Source organism: Gopherus evgoodei, chromosome 5 (genome assembly GCF_007399415.2).
Source record: "Gopherus evgoodei ecotype Sinaloan lineage chromosome 5, rGopEvg1_v1.p, whole genome shotgun sequence".
Taxonomy (NCBI): Eukaryota; Metazoa; Chordata; order Testudines; family Testudinidae; genus Gopherus; species Gopherus evgoodei.
Window position 1 is genome coordinate 137,646,082 of NC_044326.1, and position 20,169 is coordinate 137,666,250.

The 20,169-nt window shown below is 43.4% G+C and overlaps 1 protein-coding gene across 3 annotated transcripts in view; it reads left to right on the plus strand.

Moving 5' to 3' along the window:
* TECRL (trans-2,3-enoyl-CoA reductase like) overlaps nucleotides 1–20,169 on the plus strand; it is a 117,792-nt gene that overhangs the window by 77,526 nt on the left and 20,097 nt on the right. For all 3 annotated transcript variants that reach the window (XM_030563724.1, XM_030563725.1, XM_030563726.1), the window contains one exon: nucleotides 18,250–18,365. In XM_030563724.1, coding sequence (XP_030419584.1) covers nucleotides 18,250–18,365 — 116 coding nt within the window. The remainder of the gene's footprint in view (nucleotides 1–18,249; nucleotides 18,366–20,169) is intronic.

Sequence of the window (20,169 nt, forward strand, 5' to 3'; positions counted from 1 at the left end):
ACTTGGAGCTGAAAATTCCACTTGGACACAGGGCACCTAAAAGTTAGTGGTTGCAACTCCTAAGCTACTTTTTGAAGCTAACTCCAAGTGATTTAAGAGCCTAAGTGCCATTTTCAAAAATGACAAAGTCACTTCGGACCCTAAATCTCATCAAAAGTCAATGGACCTTAGACTCCTAAGTGCTTTGTCACATGAAGTACTTTGATGGGGTCTCACTGGGTTCAGTCCTCCTCATCCCACTCCCCAATGAGTGAGGACCACTTATAGCTGGTGCAAGACCCATGCTCTTTATTCCTGTGTCCAGTCCCCACCACCAAGCTCCAACTATTTACAGATTATTTACAGGTTCGGCCAAACACAGGCCTGAATAGCACCAGGCTCCCAACTCCTTCTGTGCCTACTCTCCCCCTCCTGGTCTCCATCCCCCTGGGCTCACTTCCTCCCAAACTTTTAGCCCCTGTTAATGAGGTGGGCAGGTGTGGCCAGTTTCCAGGCTAGTCCTAGCTAGTAAGAAGCCTCTACCCATTTCCTCTGATTGGGGCTGGAGTGGCAGGAGCTGATTAGGGCATCCCCTGCAGCACTCTGCAACCAGTACTCAACAACAAATATTCCCACTGAGAACAGTTCTTCCCCACAATCCAGTCTCAATGGGTGCTGGAAATCTGGCCAGCTGATTTAGATGCCTAAATGGGCACTGAGCTCTTTCAGAAGTTGGCCCTATGTGTCTTCCAAGCAACTAACATACTTTTGATCACTATACAGCTACTCTTAAGAGGTTTCTTCTGTTTGATCTGGAACCAATTCCAAAGCAATTCCCCATCATAAGTAAAAATAAATCATTATCAGACCAAGAGAATTTTGCGTACCAGAAAGAACTTTTAAAGTATAACCAGTGTATGTAAATAATATAAAATTAATGATTTGTTCTCTCAGTTTATACAGTAATATTCCTTTAAGAAATATTGGGGGGAAATTGTTCTCTTCCAGCTGTCTCTTCTAGTGCTGGGTGAATGAGGTAATATTTACTAGACCAACTTGTGTTGGTGAGAGAGGGAGAAACTGTTGAGCTCCATAGAGCTTTTGGAAATTTGCCTACTGAGTTGGTCAGAAAATGGATTATCTATTCCTCAAAACAGTTTGAGATTTATTTATCTGGAGTCGTTTAAAAAAAAGTGTTTATTTTTTGTTTTGTTTATTTTTTTAACAAAATGAAATTCTGGGGAAAAAAATTGGTTCAGGTCAATTATTGGATTTTTTTTTCCCTTAAAAGAGCTGCTCTATGAACTATTTTTGAAAAATTCTTTACCCTGTGTTAAGCTGGAAGACTGACTAGATCAGGGATTCTCAAACTGGGGGTCGGGACCCCTCAGGGGGTCATGAGGTTATTACTTGGAGCATCACGAGCTGTCAGCTTCCATCCCAAACCCTGCTTTGCCTCGAGCATTTATAGTGGTGTTGAATATATAAAAAAGTGTTTTTAATTCATAAGGGAGGATCATACTCAGAGGCTCGCTATGTGAAAGGGGTCACCAATCGAAACGTTTGAGAGCCACTGGACTAGATGGTCACAATGGTCTTTTCTTGTCTTAGAATCTGTGAATCAAAACATTTTATTCCAATGTCAAACATTGTTTTATTTTTAATTCTGTATATATACAAGTTTTGAAACAAAAATCAAAACTTTTTATTCTAAAAATGTCAAAACAATATTTTCAAAACTTTTTTCAACATTTTTCTGAAATAAAATTTCTTCATACTTGACACAATTTTGTAAAACATTTCAGTTTAATCAAAATGGCTTTTTCTCACACGAAATTCCATCTCTAGTCTCTTCCCATCCTGGTTTCTTATGGAACTAAAATGAGCACAAACGTGTAATTTACTTCTGTGCAAGCATTGTTGGTTGTTTTAGCTAAGCACTGGGAGTAGAAAGGGTTAGTTTGCTGCTGCAGAGATGCTAGTGGGAGCTGAGTTCAAGATCGTTTTTATATGGCTCCTGTAAAAATGCTACCTTGATGGGTTTGAATTCCTCATTAATGAGGTGTTGGGGTTTTGTTTAATCTATGACTAATTTTGGGCCTAATCTAGATGGCAGAGACCCCTTTTATGTATTGCCTTGTTGTCTGGCTAACAGATAACAAAACACAAGGCTCTTATTGTAAATCAGGCTCAAGCCACTCCTCTGTCTATCTTATTCAGGTTTTTGTTAAAACTCTCCATATTTGGGCAGTGATTACACAATCAGATTTAGCTGGGTCATGTTATCTAGCCATTAAAATGTCAGGTGCCATCATTATCCTCATAGTCAGAAGTGAAGAAAATATGATAAAAGCCAACTCAAAGAGATGAGAATGCAGCTTTATTAATTTGAGGTTTAAGTCTGCCAATTTAATGAAGTTGTTAAGACCTGAAGACAGAACTTCATTTAGGCTTCCATTCAGCAATGTATTTAAGCATATGCCTACCTTTAAGAACATGAGTGCCATTGACTTCAAAGAGATTATGCATATTCCTAAAGTTAGGCAATTTCTTAAGTAATTTGCTGTTTGGGGGAATTAAAATGTTTGGTTTAACAGCAGAATTGGAACACTTATTTAGGGTTTGTCTATACATGTCACTCAGGAAAGTTAATTTGAATTAACTAAAGGTGTGAATTTAAAGTGGATTAGAGAACCTCTGTTAAACTTCTAGGTGTATGCTTTTATTCTGAAATAAAGTGGATTTCATTTGATTTAAATTAATTCACTTTTTAATTAAAATAAATTAGATTAAGTCCAATTTAATTCTGAATAAGAGCATCCATGCAGGGGTTCCATGTGATTTTATTAATCCACTTTAAAGTTAATTCAGACTAATCTTTCTGAGTGTCCCCAGGTCCATGCCTTAGATTGTAATGATTTAGATTATAAACTCTTTGAGGCAGGGATTGTCTTTTTGTTCTGTATTTGTGCTGTGTCCAGCACAATAGAGTCCTGGACTTTCATGCTCTAACTTGACTGACTACTGCACACTACAACGGGGGTTTGTAATTATAAATAATACTGTTGGTTGAAAATGGGAACTATTTTAGATGGGAATTAAATTCTTTTGATCATTTCCCATAAAAATCATTTTTGATAGAACACTGAAATGCATTTTTTTCCTCTTTGAAAATTGTTTTTCTTTTCAATAAAAAAATTCAGCATATGAAAACAAAGAAAAAAACAAAAAAACATTTTTACCAAAAAATGGAAAAAAATACAAAAAAAGTTCAGTTTGGTCAAAGAAACATTTTTTTGGTCAAAGAAACACAGAAACCTACAGTCTCAAATGATGGAAACATTATTCAGTTTGGTCCAAGAAACATTTATTTATTTATTTTTACTTGGCGGAGGGAAACCCACCTACAGTCTCTAATAAATAATGGAAACATAATGAGGATGCTAGCACTTTTTGTCTTAAACATGCTTTCCAAACTAATCAATCTACACCACATGCCTTTGGAGCAGATAAATAATGTTATTGCCAATGTAGAGACATGGGAAACTGAGACAGAAACATTAAATGGTTACAAAATAACAAAGTATAATAGCTGTAAAGCTATCCCTCCTCTGACCCCATACATGTCTGGATAATGCAACACCATGCAGGAGGAGAGGACATGGTTTATAGAAAGGATCAGGTATTCCTGTTGTCTCAGAGAGGAAGAGACAAGTCACCTGGTTCTTCTCCTGCTGAGCATGCACTCTTGCCTGCTAGTGATGGCTAGGTTGAGGAGTCTGCGCCAGCCTTGATTAATGGGCGGGGGGGTGTTATTTAGCTCAAGCAGGCTTATGTTTCATGATCCTGAGTTCCCAGGTTCAGTCCCCCCTCCAACAACAACCCATCCAAGTGAGTGGTGGTACACTGGTGTAAAGTGGGAGTAATGCCATTGAATAAAGACATGAAAAGTACTTCACTTAGGAAAGAAAAATCAAATGTATGACTACAAAATGGGAAATGACTGCACAGGCGGTAGTACTGCTCGAAAAGATCTGGGGGTTATAATGGACCACACACACAATATGAGTCATCCATGCACTGAAGCTGCACAAAAGGCTAATATGATTCCGGGATATATTAACAGTAGTGTTGTATGGAAGATACAGCAGGTATCTGTCTGGCTCCGCTCAGCACTGGTGAGGCCTCAGCTGGAGTACCGTGTCCAATTCTGAGCACCACAATTTAGGAAAGATCTGGAGAAACTGGAGAGAGTCCAGAGGAGAGCAACAAAAATGATAAGAGATTTAGAAAACTAGACTTAGGAGGAAAGGTTAAAAAAACTGGGCATGTTTAGTCTTGAGAAAAGAAGAATGAGGGGGACCTGATAACAGTCTTCCGATATGTTAAGAACTATTATAAAGCAGACAGTGATCAATTGTTCTCCATGTCCACTGAGAGTCAGACAAGAAGTTATGGGCTTAATTTGGAGCAAGAGAGACTCAGGTTAGATGTTGGAAAAACCTTCTAACTCTCTGGGTAGTTAAGCTCTGGAATAAACTTCCAAGGGAGGCTATGGATTTCCCATCATTGGAAGCTTTTGAGAACAAGTTGGACAAATACCACTCAGGGGTGGCCTAGGTTTACTTGGTCCTGCCACAGCGCAGGAGGCTGGACTTGATGACTTCTGGAGGTCCCTTCTAGCCCAACATGTCTATGATTCTATGAAGTCTGTATAATGAAATTGGAGTATGTAAGAAGAGAATCAATCTCCAAGGCCTTATGTTTCAATGTGTTGTGAGAGGAAGTTGCCAGATCCCCAAAGAGCAGCAATTCTCAACCTTTTCCATAACAGGACCAATCTCCTCCTCTCTAGTCCAGACCTGTTCAGGACCACTCTCCCAATGTAGCCATATGGGAAGATACCTTGATACCTGTTTGGGAACTCCTGGGGCAGGGCTGCTTTCCACAGGTTGAGAATCTTTGCCATAGAAAAAGCAAATTATTTGGCTTGAACTCAATATGAGATTGTGAAAGAGGCCAGGGAATGGGCTGGCATACATTACTGCAGTCCAGAGGCCATCATCTGGTAAGAGGAAAGATAAATGAAGTGCACAGAGTATGGGGAAATAATGTGGGAATAGGAGTCCTAGCAAATTTGTGTGATCACTGTAAAGAGGAGAAAGAGAGAGCAGGAAATGAGATGCTGATAGGATCAATGAATGGGAGAAAAATTGAGTTCAAGATAGAATAGGTGAGCTGATGATTGGGAGGATATGCCAGTGGATGACTAGAAGAATGGATCATATATGAGCCTAGGCCTTGGATTCTGTGGTCAATTTGACTACAATTATGTGGCAAGGCCCTCTGATTTCTGTAAGGCACCGCCAAGGAATTCTGGGGTAAATTGAACTCTGCAGTAGTGATAATAGCAAAAGAACATACAATTTGTTTTAACTAGTTCTACATGCTCAATGTCCTTAGTATACAATTGTCTTAATGCCGACTAACGCATGAAGGTATCATAAAGCCACATTTTGACAAAGCTTTCTGATTTATTACACCCATTTACATCACTTGGGAATCTGGTCCCAGGAAATAGATATGCTGAATAAGAAGGTGGATTTTTTACAGTCACTTTTCTGACCAAAATTTCGAGACACAAGTGACCTCAGACACTTGGTTCATGGCTGAGATTTCTGAGTCAATGCATAATGTTACGTATAATGCATGTTGCTTTACCTTGGCACAACTGCACAAGCCATGAACTAATGCGTGTCAACACTGTGAACTCTGAAAATGTTGTAGCCTTTTGCAAAGGCAAGCTGTACACACATAGTTGGTTTTGTTCTTTAGTTAATTAAGTCAAATAGTTTTCAACTTCCAGAGCTATCAGCAAGGAACAGATTGAGTTTGCCTGACACTATGCCATGGTATAATGTTGTTTAGGCCTTTCTTTGGCCCACATATATTGTCGGCCCTTTGTTAGTGCCCAGCGGCTTCAGTGAAATCTACTGATAAGGGAAGCAGGGACCTTCCTGCTGTTGAAATTGGCCAACTGGCTGATCATAATTCATCAGATGCCACTGCTAATAAGGGCAAGTAGAATGCTATGATTGTTTTTCTCTCTGTCTAAGGAGCAAAAGCCACAAGCTTATGACTAACCTTGCCAGAATGTCAGTTCTCCAGGAAAGCAGCTGGGAGCCTAGTGAATTTTAAGAGAGGCGAACATTTTATGTTCAGTTGAGCATAGCACATGTGGAAGAATGAGTGCATACGTATTATAGGCCTTCCCTTGTGGGTTGTTATTGTTGTAAGGGCATAGACAATGTAGACAGAATTCCAAGAACTAAAGTAGCCAAGTCATTTTCCTAATTGCTAAGTGCTGATTTCTATTCCCCTGACTCAGAGTAGTGCATTACTCGACTGAAACCAATGAGATTACTGGGAAGGTGGGGTGCTCCTCACTTCGAGGAAGGCTGATAGACTCTGGCCATCTGACCTGTCTATATTTGGATCGTTTTGTAGGAACTGTGGCTCAGTGGGGTGGATTTCCAAAAAATGTTCAGTGCGGGTGTACCTCTTGCTCCTGTCGATGTTGATAGGTTTGGTATTCATGTCATTGGTAACAGAGGTAGGCCAATGCTGCGTCCTGTTGTTTAAAGGTCTCTTCTGGGCTCTTATGAACGAGGAGTAACTGGGCCCTGCTCAACCAACTTCATACAACTTTTGAACAGTGGAATATGGAGTTACTAGATACATTAGCTGGTGACTCTTAGATGGCCGCCCAGTCCAGGTCCAGGTCCTGACCCCACTCATTCCCTTGAGATATATGGGAGGTCTCAATGAGAGTTTTTGGTTAGTAGGACAGGATAATTTAATCTATATAACACAATGGCAAACAGCTTTATGGAACACATTTAATATGGCACTCAGGAGAGGTTTGTGCTTTTAGAAGTAGGGGTCCCATAGCTAATCCCAGTTGCCCACGATCTACCCAGAGGCATGGGCATGTGTAACAATTATATAAATAGTATTACTGGCTGGGAATCCCCAGTGCCTAAGGGACCCAAATCCCGTTGAATTCATTCTTGGAAAATCCCATTCTCGTACTCGTGAACACATTCTTAACTCTAACAAGCTGTATGCACCATAGTATTTTCCATTTTTGTCTAATTGTGTGGGTTAGATTCTTGTTACTGTTCATTCTATACCAAGTCCATGTCAAACGTAGAATATTAGACCTAAGGAATGCTGCATGACTTCTGATTTATGCAGCAGAATAGCAATAGATTTTGTACAACATGTTCACTGATCAGAAAATTGTTGGATTACTGTGAACGCCCTTGATTCTTTGTATTGTAGCAGAGGAATGCCATGAGGCTAGAGAAGTGGTTGGGCATGCGAGGGTGCATGTACTATTTATTAACAGTGGCTTGTGACTGCCCACAAATTTGAAATTAACAAGAGGCTGCAAATAAACTGTCACTCTCTCCCATGCTCTGCCCAAACATCCCTTCTGCGTTCTGGCTGCAGAGTTTGAAAGCTATTTGGAACAGCAAGCTACTGGCTTCTAATCATCTCTGTGTAACTGAAGTAGAGTCACATCGAGACCACTGCTCTGGCATGGGCTGAATTGACTCTCAGTTTGGGAGCATCATAAAATGCTAGTATTAGGGATGTGGTTAATAGATTCTTTAGAGCCTCAAAAGTGTACTCCTGTGGCTTTTATCCCAGATCCATGGAGTCCATTTTATACAGTTCAGAAAGAGCTTGCCTGTTTAAGGACAGATTAGGTAGGAATTTAGCCCAGGAAGTTATTGTACTGAAGAACTGATCTATATTTTAAGTTTAACTATGGCCAATGCTCAGCACCAGATGAGCCAGATTTCCAAAAGATCTTAGCACTCAAACACCTTCCATTTAGGTACCTAAATAAGAGAGGTAGGGTTGCCTAGTCAATAACATACTGGACTGAGATTTGGAAGATTTGGGTTCTCCTTCTGGTTACCTCAGGTAAGCAGCTTAACCTCTTTTTGTCTCAGTTTGTGAAATGGAGATAACCCTCCTTTGAGACCTCTAGATGAAAAGTTCCATGGACATGCTACTCATTGTTCTAAATGACCAGGTTTTCAAAAGGGCCAGTTCATTTAGGTGCCTATAGGGGAGCTGATGAATGCTGAATTCTTTTTGAAATCTGGCCCACAAATACACCTAGTGCCCCATAACTGCCAGTCATTCTCTGTCCATGTTGGAGCTTGGTTGCAGATGGGTATGCGCGTGTCACCTGGGTTGTGCTTGAATATAAACAAAGCTAGAATGACTGTGCACTGATTTGGAATCGCTTGTTTTTTTTTCAGGGGCTGGCAGGTATGTGTCCTAATGAAGTGGCAGAGAGCCTTAGTCCTCTGCAAGGAATGGGGAGGGCTAGTAGCATCCAGCATCCCAGGACTGGGGAGAGAAAACCTGGGACTGAGGCCTTCCCTCTTTTCTGCCATAGCCAGCAGAGCAAACCTGGTACAGGGTGGGAGCTGCACTCGTTTCGCTGTTCACTCCTCCAGTGATTCTGCGGGGGGGTTCTGACTGAGTCTGGCAGAATTCCTCCTTGGACGGCTGCTCCACCTCAGACACTTGCAGCACCAGCCAGGATGCAGCCTTAAATAGCTAGAAATACTGCTTCGCTGTCACGGTAACCCCAGGCCAAGAAACACTGGTCTGAGCAGACCCTGTCTGCAGGAATTAAAATATAGCACTGCGGATTTGGGGAAATGTTCAGGTGTTGGGGACAAAAAGTTGTTTGACTATCCAGCTAGTATTGCAGGACTTTACTGTCCACTGCAAACCTGCCTCCAAAACCCTTAACAACAGTTGAGATAAAAGGTCAAAAATAGAGATCATTTGAAGATATTGCCAAAAAGGTTCCTTGCTGACTTTCCTGAGGTAGCAGAAGTATAAGTGGGGGTAGAAATTGGCCCAGAAGTTAATGCTGCATATTAAGATTTAACACAGTAATACTTGGAGATGAGATTTTTCAAAGGAGTTTAAGGGAGTTAGGTATTCAGTGCTGCAGGATTTGGGTGCCTGTGTGTTGAGTGCCTAACTCCCTTAGGTTCCTTAGAAATCCCAGCCACTGTCAACACACACACACACAGTAATGGTCTCTATAATGTATATAAATAGAAGATATGCAGTATCATATTTTCTATGTAGTATGCACTGTATCCATTTGGCCTTGACTCAGAATTGTAGACCCAGCCACCCTCTGTCTTTCATTTGTCAAAAAACTAAACTCACTCTTTTAGATTACTTATATACTGCAGCTGTGGGTTTTTGTCCACATGATTGCCCCGTACATGCTTAAAATATGTCATAGCTATTGCTTTGCTCATAGCCTCAGGCAGTGACCCAAACTCATTGCTCCTAGCCAGGGTGCTTTCTCAACCCCTCCCATCAGCTCCCATCCCTGTGCACACAGTACCTTGTTAACAGCTCTCACTGATGGAAGTGTCACCCATGAACTGGCAAACTACCCTTACAAGGCATGGAAAGAGCCATGATACATAGCTGAATAAGAGCAGCAGGGAAAGGTTAAATGGCCTCTCTGGAGTCCCATCCCACAGCTCACCATAAATGAAATAATACTACACTATTCCAAAACGCAATCTGATCCACACTAGGGGTCTGTTCCATGGCAGTAGAGAAAGGGCACGTCAAAAGTGTTATATAGAGGAATCAGCTAAAGACTTATTTGTGACTCTGTGGGCTTCTAGTTTATACGTTTGGGATTTTCCTGCTATTTCTTATTTCATCAAAATAATGTTTCTGCTTTGGGCTCCATGCTCCCCTCCCCCAATTCATCTTCTTTTTATCTTTTGATTTAACTAGTGCATGCGGTGCTATTAACTGGCATTAGAAATCCTGTGATCCCCTCTGGTGGCCCCACTGGGCTCATATCAAGGCTCTAATCCAGCTGCATCAACCAGTCAGATAAATTGTCTCATGTCCCTGCCACATTCCATTTGGATTACAAGCAATGAATAACTTTAAGGAGCTCCTTTCACCTCTTCTGCAGTCATGTCTCCTAAATATACTCACTACCTCATGCGGTTTGGGATTATAATCCCTGACCTGATTGTTATTCAGGGCAGTCAGGCTTTATTGGCATGACACACAGTACAAATGCTACCAAAGCGTAAATAAAATAAAAGCCAGACCCATAGGGACCTGTCAGAGGCAGGAATAAACTGATCCATGCAGGATAAATGAGAGATCAGGCTGTATATGAGGCCTCCTCCCCTGTGTCCCTTTGTCATTAATCTCCAGTAATGCTGATAGAATTAATATGCTAGGGGCTACTATTGTTCTATAATCACAGATCACTTTTTGTGATATTTTTAGTAGGTGCTGTCAGGTCAGAAGTTATTGACTAACCCATTAAGCGTCTGATGTTCAGACATACTAAATGCCCAGCAGCTCCAGCTGAGACCAATCCCAGCTCTGGTTCCTGTGAAAATGAGGCACTGAGGAGGTGCGCCATTTTCAGAAGTGTGTTGCGCCTGCTGGCAGAGAGTGGCTCTTTGTCTGCTCCTAGTGGCTGGACCACAAGTGGACATTTATGAGTCTGCAACTTCCTCCAAGATAACTGGTGTGGTCTTGTAGCTCACGGTGTACAGGCTTTAGATCCAGAGCTTCCAAATTCAGTCCCTGCAGCTGACCCCTCCTGTGGCTTTGTTATAAGTGCACCAAGGCATTGTTTGGCCTTTTATTTTCAAAAAGGAACTAGTGGTTTGAAAAATGTTTGAAAATAAAGAGTTGACTGAGGGGGGAGGGGCAGGAGATATCCTAGATGATTCCTTCTCATCCTATATTTCTTTGGTTCTATGCACATAGAATTGGAGTGTTCTCACACAACCAGTTCTGGCTACACATCTGATTGTGCCAGTGGTTAACCAGGCAATGGGAGATGGGGTGGGTAGGGAGAAATAGAGGCCCTTCTGATAGAACAGTGAGTAAAGATGCTCCTAAGACCCTGGTGATGAGCTCCTGCCCATAATGGGTTTGCCAAAAAAAATAGACTTCTTCAATGCCGCCCAGAAAAAGGGACAGTTGGGGGGTGGGGGCAGTGACAGATTTGCGGCATACTGGGAGGGAACAAAAAAGGAAGGCAGCTATCCACTGCATGGGATATGAGATGAGAAACTCATAGTGGGGACGGAAAAGGAGGGTATGTCCCTTCTGAGAGCAGTCCACACTCCTACAGAGCAGCACACACTATTGTACAGGTGTCACTATACGTGTCCCTGGCAGAATCCATGTCCAACACAGGAATGTTTGTTGCAGAGCACTCTCCCTATCGTAATACTAACTATAGAGCAAGTCAATATTTTTAGGTGAAAAGGAATTTCCCCAGTTTTTTTTAAGGCAAACTTTTGCAGAAGAAATTCATTTTCAGTGATGATTGTTCTCCAAGTTTTCAAAGACTAAAACATTTTCTAAAACACCAAACATTTTCTTGGGAAAAGATTTTCAGTTTTTGAAAACTGATTTTTTTTTTGTCTAAAGTGGTTTTCAAAAACCAAAATATTATGGTTTTTGGTTTAAATTTTTTTATTGAAAAACTCGCTTTTTGAAGGAAATTTCAATAAAAAGAAAAAAAGAAACCAGAATATTTTCCAGGAAAAAAAAAAGAAGGTATTTTTATCAGCTCTAAATAAGAATACTGCAGGTGATCCCCAGCACTTATCTCATGTGCTGCCCCATGCAGCGATCTGTATCTCTGAGAGGCTTGTTCCTCGGGCATATGAGATCAGCTAGCCCATAGCTTGTAGATTGCTGCTGCTTGGGCAAAGTCAGGCTTGCTCCATCCTCAGAGCTTGCCTGCTTCTCCTCCTCCTGGTGTCTCCTCCTCCTGTCTGAGTCTGAAATTGACCAAAGGCTCAGGAGAGAGCATGTTTCTGCTGCAGTGCTAAGTTGCCACAAACTGCTGCCAAACGCTGCTGCTCTGTCCCTGGCTACTCCCCACAGAACAGCTGCTGTGAGCTTGCTGCCTAGTGCAGGCAATTACCGGCTTATTTTTTTAGTGCACACCTTGGATACTAGTGCAGAGAGGCAATGAGATCTGTTCCGTAAGGCAATGAGCTGGGATTCAGGGATTCATGCTGAGTGATCTCAAGCAAGCTACTCATCTCTCTCTGCCTTTCTCCTCTGCCACCCTTTGTCTATTTAGTGTATATGCTTTTCCTGGCAGGCACTGTCTCCTGCTATGTGTTTGTCCTGCACTTAGCACAATGGGACCCCCAGACTGTTAGACGTCACTGTAATATCACTTATAATCATTCTCACTTCCACCTGGGCACAGGGCTGCCCAGAGGATTCAGGAGGCCTGAGGCAAAGCAATTTTGGGGGCCCTTCCATAAAAAAAATTAATACTCTACAATACCATATTCTCGTGGGGGGCCTGGCGCAAATTGCCCCACTTACTCCCCCCCCCACACAGGCGGCTCTGGTAAAAATAAACCTTCTGCATCTTGGCACAAACCCAGTTTTGAGAAAACTTCTTTACAAAGTATCACTGGTTCTCAGCATCAGCTAATGCTAAAAGGCACTAAAGCTCGTTAAAAGGGTTGGACAAATATTTTCCGTCAAAACTTTTTCTGAATCGAAAACTAAGAGTTTTTAAAAAGCAGAAAAAAATCTTTCCTTCAAAATTTGTTGTGATTTTTTTAATTGAAAAGCTGAAATTAGTCTGCCAAAACCTGAATATGATTTGGGGTTTCACAAGTGTGTGGCCAAATATTTGCTGCTTGGTGTGATTGACTGTTTAAAGAAACAATAAAAAATTTCTGCTTAAAAAAAATCCAAAACTTTTGAACCACCTCAGCTTGTGACCAAACACCTGAGCCCCTCCAGTCAGAGATTTTTCCAGGTGTCTGATACTCTGCTGGCTTCCTTGACTCATACCTGTCTCCATAACTTTGGGTTCATTTAGGTTAGAACGTAAGAACAGCCATACTGGGTCAAACCAAAGGTCCATCCAACCCAGTATCTGTCTACCGACAATGGCCAATGCCAAATGCCCCAGAGGGAGTAAACCTAACAGGTAATGATCAAGTGATCTCTCTCCTGCCATCCATCTCCATCCTTGGACAAACAGAGGCTAGGGACACCATTCCTTACCCATCCTGGCTAACAGCCATTAATGGACTTAACCTCCATGCATTTATCTGTTTCCTAGGGACTGGCAAACTGGAGACGGTTACTGTGGGTTTGTTTTTAGTATAGCTTATGTGCATACTCCACGAACTGAGCATTTGAGCTTGGTCCCGAATCTGGGATGAGTCTATGTTGTGAAAACTGAAATGCTCAAAATAGCACATGCATGTGAATGGACACAAGATGCTAAAATTAAATTAACTCAGGGGTTCTCAAACTGGGGGTCGGCACCCCTCTGGGGGTCACGAGGTTATTACTGGAGGTTGCGAGCTGTCAGCCTCCACCTCAAACTCTGCTTTGCCTTCAGCATTTATAACAGTGTTAAATATATAAAAAAGTGTTTTTAATTTATAAGAGGAGAGAGTCACACTCAGAGATTTGCTATGTAAAAGGGGTCACCAATATAAAAGTTTGAGAACCATTGAATTAACCCCTCTAGAGCCTCAGAGAATGTGGGGGGGGGTCTCCCCTGGTAGAGTTGGGAAGGATATTGCTCTTCTCATGTGATCCCTCCCCCAGTGGCTAATTTTAAATGAAGCTACTCTCCCCTGCCGTGAATCTCCCTATCGCACTGAAATTAAGAATAGACTATAATTTGGTATTTGAGAAGTGGAAAGGATGGTAGCCCTAATGGAAAAGCTAACAGCTTGGCTCTTCTGCAAGCCTCAAACTGCTGAATAAGCTTTAGGGTAGGGAAGGCTGTGCCTCCCAAATAGCCTGGCCCTGCCCCCTATCCAACCCCCACCCACTTCCTGCCCCCTGACTGCCTGCCCCCCCTCAGAATTCCTGACCCATCCTCTCCTTTTCCCTTCACCGTCCCCCAGAGACCCCCCACCACACCGGGACCCCACCCCTGCTCCCTGTCCCCTGACTGCCCCGACCCCTATCTTCCCCCCCCGCCCCTGCTGAGTCCTGACAGACTCCCTGAACACCCACAATCCAACCCCCCCCATTCCCTGTCCCCTGACTGCCCCCCCAACCTCTGCCCCCTCCCTGTCCCTGACTGTCCCTGGGACTTTCTGCCCCACAGCCAACCCGTCCCCGGCCTGGCCCCTTACCCTGGCTCCCCCCTCACCTGGACCCTCAGCCCATCCAGGAGCTTTCCTCGACAGAGGCAACGTGGCTCCGGCGGGGCCTGAGCTCCGCCCCGCTCAGAGCCACATGGTAAGGGGGCGGGGCTGCGAGCTCCAGGCTGAGCGGAGGGAACTGAGCTCAGGCCCCGCTGGAGCTCACAGTCCCACCCCCTGACCATGCGGCTCTGAGCGGGGCGGAGCTCAGGCCCCGCCAGAGCCACGCTGCAGCACTGTCCAGGGATGCTGCTGGGTGCACAGAGGCTCCAGGAGAGGGGCGGAGACTGGGTCAGGCCAGGGCCGGGGACGGATCCTCAGCCATTCTCGTGGGGGCCCCTGCGGAGCCCAGGGCCTGGGGCAAATTTTCCCACTTGCCCCTCCCACCCCGGGTGGACCTGCCTGGGCATGCTGCACTGGGAAGTCCATGATGAGCCTGTTTTCTTGAGGACACCTTGACCCCTCACCCTCCAGACACATTCACTCCACAAACTCTGACAGCCTCAGTTCACTTGGGGATGAAGTGGCGTGAAAGAGGTGAACAGCGCTCACACTGGCCTCTCTGCACAGCCGTGAAGTTCCCCCAGCTGTGCCCTCCTTTACACAGACTCCGTGTTTTTCCTTCTTCCTCCCTGTCTACTGACAGCCGGAGTTAGGGAAACACTTATTTGGAGAGAGGGGAATTGTACACTGGCCTAATTCAATGGAGCAAAACCTTCTGACAATTGAGCCTTACCTTTAACAGCAGAGATTTTCAAAGCCACCGCATTGAATAGGATGCTCAGTTGGAACGTTAGTGGATTGACACCATCAGAGAATTTGTCCCAGAGGAAAAAGGAAGAGTTTTAATGTCCCAAAATAAAAGCTATCTCAGTTTAAAGACTAGCTCTCAAGGAAAGTCATTTATAAGCGCTGCTAGAGATAGATTTAAGAAACAATGCATGGGAGAGGGGGTCCATTGATGGATTGCCAAGCACTATTTGGAGAAAGCTATTCAAATTTAAATTGGTTTAAACCACAAGCATTTGACATTTAGAGTTCTAACACCCTGGAAACAGCCACCTTTAAGGTAAATCAGTATTTCTCAAACTGGGGTTGCTGCTTGTGTAGGGAAAGCCCCTGGCGGGCAGGGCCGGGCCGGTTTGTTTACCTGCCCCATCCGCAGATCCGGCTGATAGCAGCTCCCTCTGCTGGAAGCGGCAGCCAGTAAGTCCCTTGGCCCATGCCGCTTCCAGCAGCCCCCCATTGGCCTGCAGCGACGAACCACAGCCAGTGGGAGCCGCAATTGGCCGGACCTGCGGATGGGGCAGGTAAACAAACCTGCCCAGCCCGCCAGTGGCTTTCCCTACACAAGCGGCAACCCCAGTTTGAGAAACACTGAGCTAAATAGTCCATTAGTTATGAATCTGTATCCCTTATACTCCTTTCTGCAGTGTTATGCACTTGAGTTACAATTTGCTCATTACAGTCTCTTGTAAATATCTAGTTCTACATAGTTTTAATCCTGGATTTCATTCCAGAGAGACTAGACGATCAGATCCATGCTCCATGTTGTTCTGGTCTCATCATATTTCCCCCAGCAGGGATTCTCTAAAGCTTTGTGTCAATATCAAAGGAAGGCTGTTTTCCATGAGCTGGACTGCCCTGAGAAAAGGGTGATGCATAGCTGCATCACCCAATGGAGAGACTAGAGAATGGAGTGTGACTGAGCCTTGGTCTATGCTAGGAAATTAGGCTGGTATAACTTTGTTTCTTAACTGAATGCTGCAGTTAAACTGGCCTAACCCCCAGTGTAGACAGAGCTAGGTCAATGGGAGATTTCTCCCGGCAGCCTAGCTACCGCCTCTCGGGGAGGTGAAGTACCTGTGCCAATGGGAAAAACCCTCCTGTTGGCATAAGTGGTATTATCTCTGAAGCGCTACAGTGGCACAGCTACAGTGTTTCCAATATAGACAAGCTCTTGGAGTCCTAGTGACTTCCCGGCTTTCCCCTTGCTGTGGGGCAGGAGTAAGGCCTGGTCTACACTTAAAACATATACCAACATAGATGTGTCAGGCAGAGGTGTGAGAAAAACAAACCAACCCAGCAACATAGCCATGCTGACAAAATCCCAAGTCTAGACGCAGCTATGCCGACAGAAAGTGATTTCTGTTGGCATAGCTAATGTCGGTTGGGGAGGTGGAGGTTCCTACGCAGCAGATCTCTTTCTCTAAGTATGCCGGGTCTACACTGGGGGCTCTGCTTATATAGCTATGCTGGCATAGGCGCTGTAGTATATCCATAGCCTGAGGGCTGGTCTACATGGAACACTTACCCGGGCATAGCTACATCTCTAAGGTGTGTGGAAAATTCACACCCTTGAGAGACCCAGCTATGCTGACTGATCCCCCCAGGATAGACAGTACAATTCTTCTGCCAACCTATTTCCCGCCTCTCAGGGAGGTGGGTTAGTGATGGGAGAACCCCTCCCGTCGCTATGGTGAGTGTCTACGCTGAAGTGCTACAGCAGCTAGACGACTGCACCCAGATTTGCGGAGTAGCTTGCTTCCACTCTGTGCACCCAGGCAACTACTGTGGCTGATGAGTGGGCAGAGAGGAGACAGAGCCAGGACTCCACTGTTCACTTGCTCACATTGGGGATAGAGTCGTGGGCAAGCAGTCCCCGCTTTTCTGCCTGTGGCAGAAGTCACAGTCTGAGTGGGGCTCAGGAGGATGGGGCTCACTTCATTTAACTGCCCCCAAAAGCTGAAGAAGGGCTATGACCATGTATCCAAAGGGATCTACTTTTCTGAATGTCCTTTCCTCTTAAAATTGTGGTGCTATGTCAGCAGAGCCCACTAGTGTAGACACAGCATACTCTGACAGAAGGAGGAGTGCTGCTCCTTATAGACCTCTATTGACTGTCTGTGCACATTTCTCTCCAAGGCTTGGGAGGCTATCCCTCATCAGTGATTTCAGTTGGAGGCTTTCACTGAATAAGGACTGCAGGATGGGCCCCAGACTTCATATGGCAATGAGCTATAAATGGTTAGTTGAAGTATGTTGTAATAACTACTGCTGGGTGGGAAAGAGTTTTCCCATCCTGCGACAATTGTCAAGATATCAAAAACTTTTACTGTCCCAAATTAGAATGAAAAGTCAAAATCATTCACATTTTTATGAAGCAAAAATTCAAAATCAGATTTCAGGTTGGGTCAGTCAAATCACTTTGTTTCAATTTCAACCATTTTTTAGGGTTTTTTTCCCCACTTGCTTATATGATAATTAGCTCAAGTTTTGAAATGAAAAGTTATTTTTGAACCGGAAATGAAACCTTTGGACAATTTTGAAACTTTTTTCATTTTTTTTCCAGTTGAAAAAAATGGTCAGAACTAATCCCAGGACTTGAGGGATGTATATTCCCAGCTTCCAGCAACAGAGGCTAGGGACATCATTCCTGCCCATCCTGACTAATAGCCATTGATGGACCAATCCTCCATCAATTTATCTAGTTCTTTTTTGAACACTTTTATAGTCTTGGCCTTCACAACATCCTCTGGCAAGGAGTTCCACAGATTAACTGTGATTTGTATGAAGAAACACTTCCTTTTGTTTGTTTTAAACCTGATGCCTATTAATTTTATTTGGTGACCCCTAGTTCTTGTATTATGAGAAAGAGTAACACTTCCTTATTTACTTTCTGCACACCAGTCGTGATTTAATAGACCTCTATCATATCCCCCCTTAGGCATCTCTTTTCCAAGCTGAAAAGTCCCAGTCTTATTAATCTCTCCTCATTCAGAAGCGGTTCCCTATACCTAATAAATTTTGTTGCACTTTTCTGTACCTTTTCCAATTACAATATATCTTTTTCGTGATGGGGTGACAGGCAGTATTCAAGGTGTGGGTGTACCACTGGCCCCTTTGCCATGGCAGATCAAATACTTAGGTCTGCCTAAGAACTATGAGTTCTTCTTATTCTTATTATTTTGATGTTCAATTCCCCACCCTGAGAAGTCTTTTTCATTTCTAGGTTTTTCTGACTGAATACAGTGGGCCTCTACTAATCTACTTGCTCTTTTACATTCGTCTCTCAAGTATTTATGTTGAAGAGGAGAGTACGGAGAGCTTCCGCCACCCAGTAGTTCAGTAAGTGCATGAACCAAAGTCTTACAGGATGGTAAGCCATTCAATGTTCCAGATGAATGGATAATGAGACACTGTTGTTTCTGTAATGGGAGAGCCCAGAGAGGGCTTGACCCTACATTCCTTCCACATCCAAACCTCTCCTCTCTGAAGTCAATGAGAGTTTCAGGTTGTTGTTGTTAATTATGATTTGTATCACAGTAGTACCACCCCAAAATGGAGCCCTGTTGCATTAGGCATTGTGTGTGCGCGTAGTGGGAGACAGTTCCTGCCCCGAATAGTTTATATCTAGACAAGCCAGACAAAAAAATGTGATGGGAACGCAGGTGGAAAGTGACTCACCCAAGGTCACACAGTATATCAGTGGCAGAATGAGTAGTAGACTCCAGGACCTCAGTCCAGTGCCCCCTATCCATTAGACCAGAATACCTCCCAGTATCCAGATGAACTCTGGATCAGGACCAGAGCATAAAGGAGGGTATTATAAGATTAATGGCATCAGTCTTCAGCAAAGAGATTACCCATATCTGCTCTTTTCAGGTAGTAAAGAAGAAGCATTGTCAGAGATTGGGGTGTCAGAAGTGAACATTCAGAAATAAAGTGGTGAATACATGGAGAGTTTTTCAAAAGGATCTAAGACATTTAAGTGCAAGGCTCTGATTGAATGAGGCCCGTGCTCCTAAATCCTGTAGGTGCTTTTGAAAATCTCACTCTAAAACTTCAACCTGGACCAGATGGGATCCATCCAAGAGTCCTGAAGGAGCTTAAGAACAGTTTCTGAACTACTAATAAAAATATTCCATTGCCATCAACAGAGCAGCCTCTGGGCACAGTAGTCTTTTTGTGTGCTATCGGCTGTAGGATCAGGGGAACCTAAATAGACAAGCCAGAGAAAGGTTGGGAGAAAGGAAGTACTAAACTGGGAGGGACATAGGGAAATAAGACACAGAGAGATTGAGTTGGGAGAACTGTGCATAGAACCCAGAATATTTCCTGAGTAACACAGTGCCACAAGACCATCTGTCTCCTCTGGGTTTCACATTTAACAGGAGATGGAGGGTTTTAATGGAAGAGAGTCCAAAATATCTGCATTATTTATTTGGGGGCTGGGATGCAGAGTCTTTCTGCTGATCCCTTTAAAGCTGTTTTGTTGTGGTCCCTCATGTAAGCCAAATATTTTTTAAGGAAAGTGTGATTCAGCCTTCTGCACAGTCATTAATTACCTGATTTTCCTAAGCTCAAACCTCACTGATTTAATTTCTTCAAAATTGTTTAATCTTTGACTTTTATTGGGCATTTTGTACGGTGGCCAAAGTATCTGAAACTTCACACACTGAAAATCACTTTTCATTTATGTCTCATAATTGGCTTTCAGTAAGACAGGCACAGCCAAAACGGTAAATACAACCAAGATAAAATGCTGTCATAAATCACTCTTGACATTTGTTTTTTAAACCCAATCTTTATGAGCTGCGGCTCATTCTCTGAAGCAAATCAGAAGTGCTGGTTGTTGTTTCATAATCCTCCTCAAAAGGGAATCAGTGTAATACATTCTATAACAATTATCTCGTTCCATTGTAACTTGGAACAAAAAAGCCATCGCAATGGATTCACTTTGCAACAAATCTCGTTTTGACTCCACAAGGAAATGAAATACAAACTACCTCTGCATAGTTACTGTACTTATTAAAGGACAAGCGAGCCATTCGGAATGTTTTCAAATGTCAGACACATTCTACGAGAGCATTAAGATATCCCTAAAATGTGTGAGCCGCCTGTTTGAAACATCGCAGGCGCCTGTTTGTAT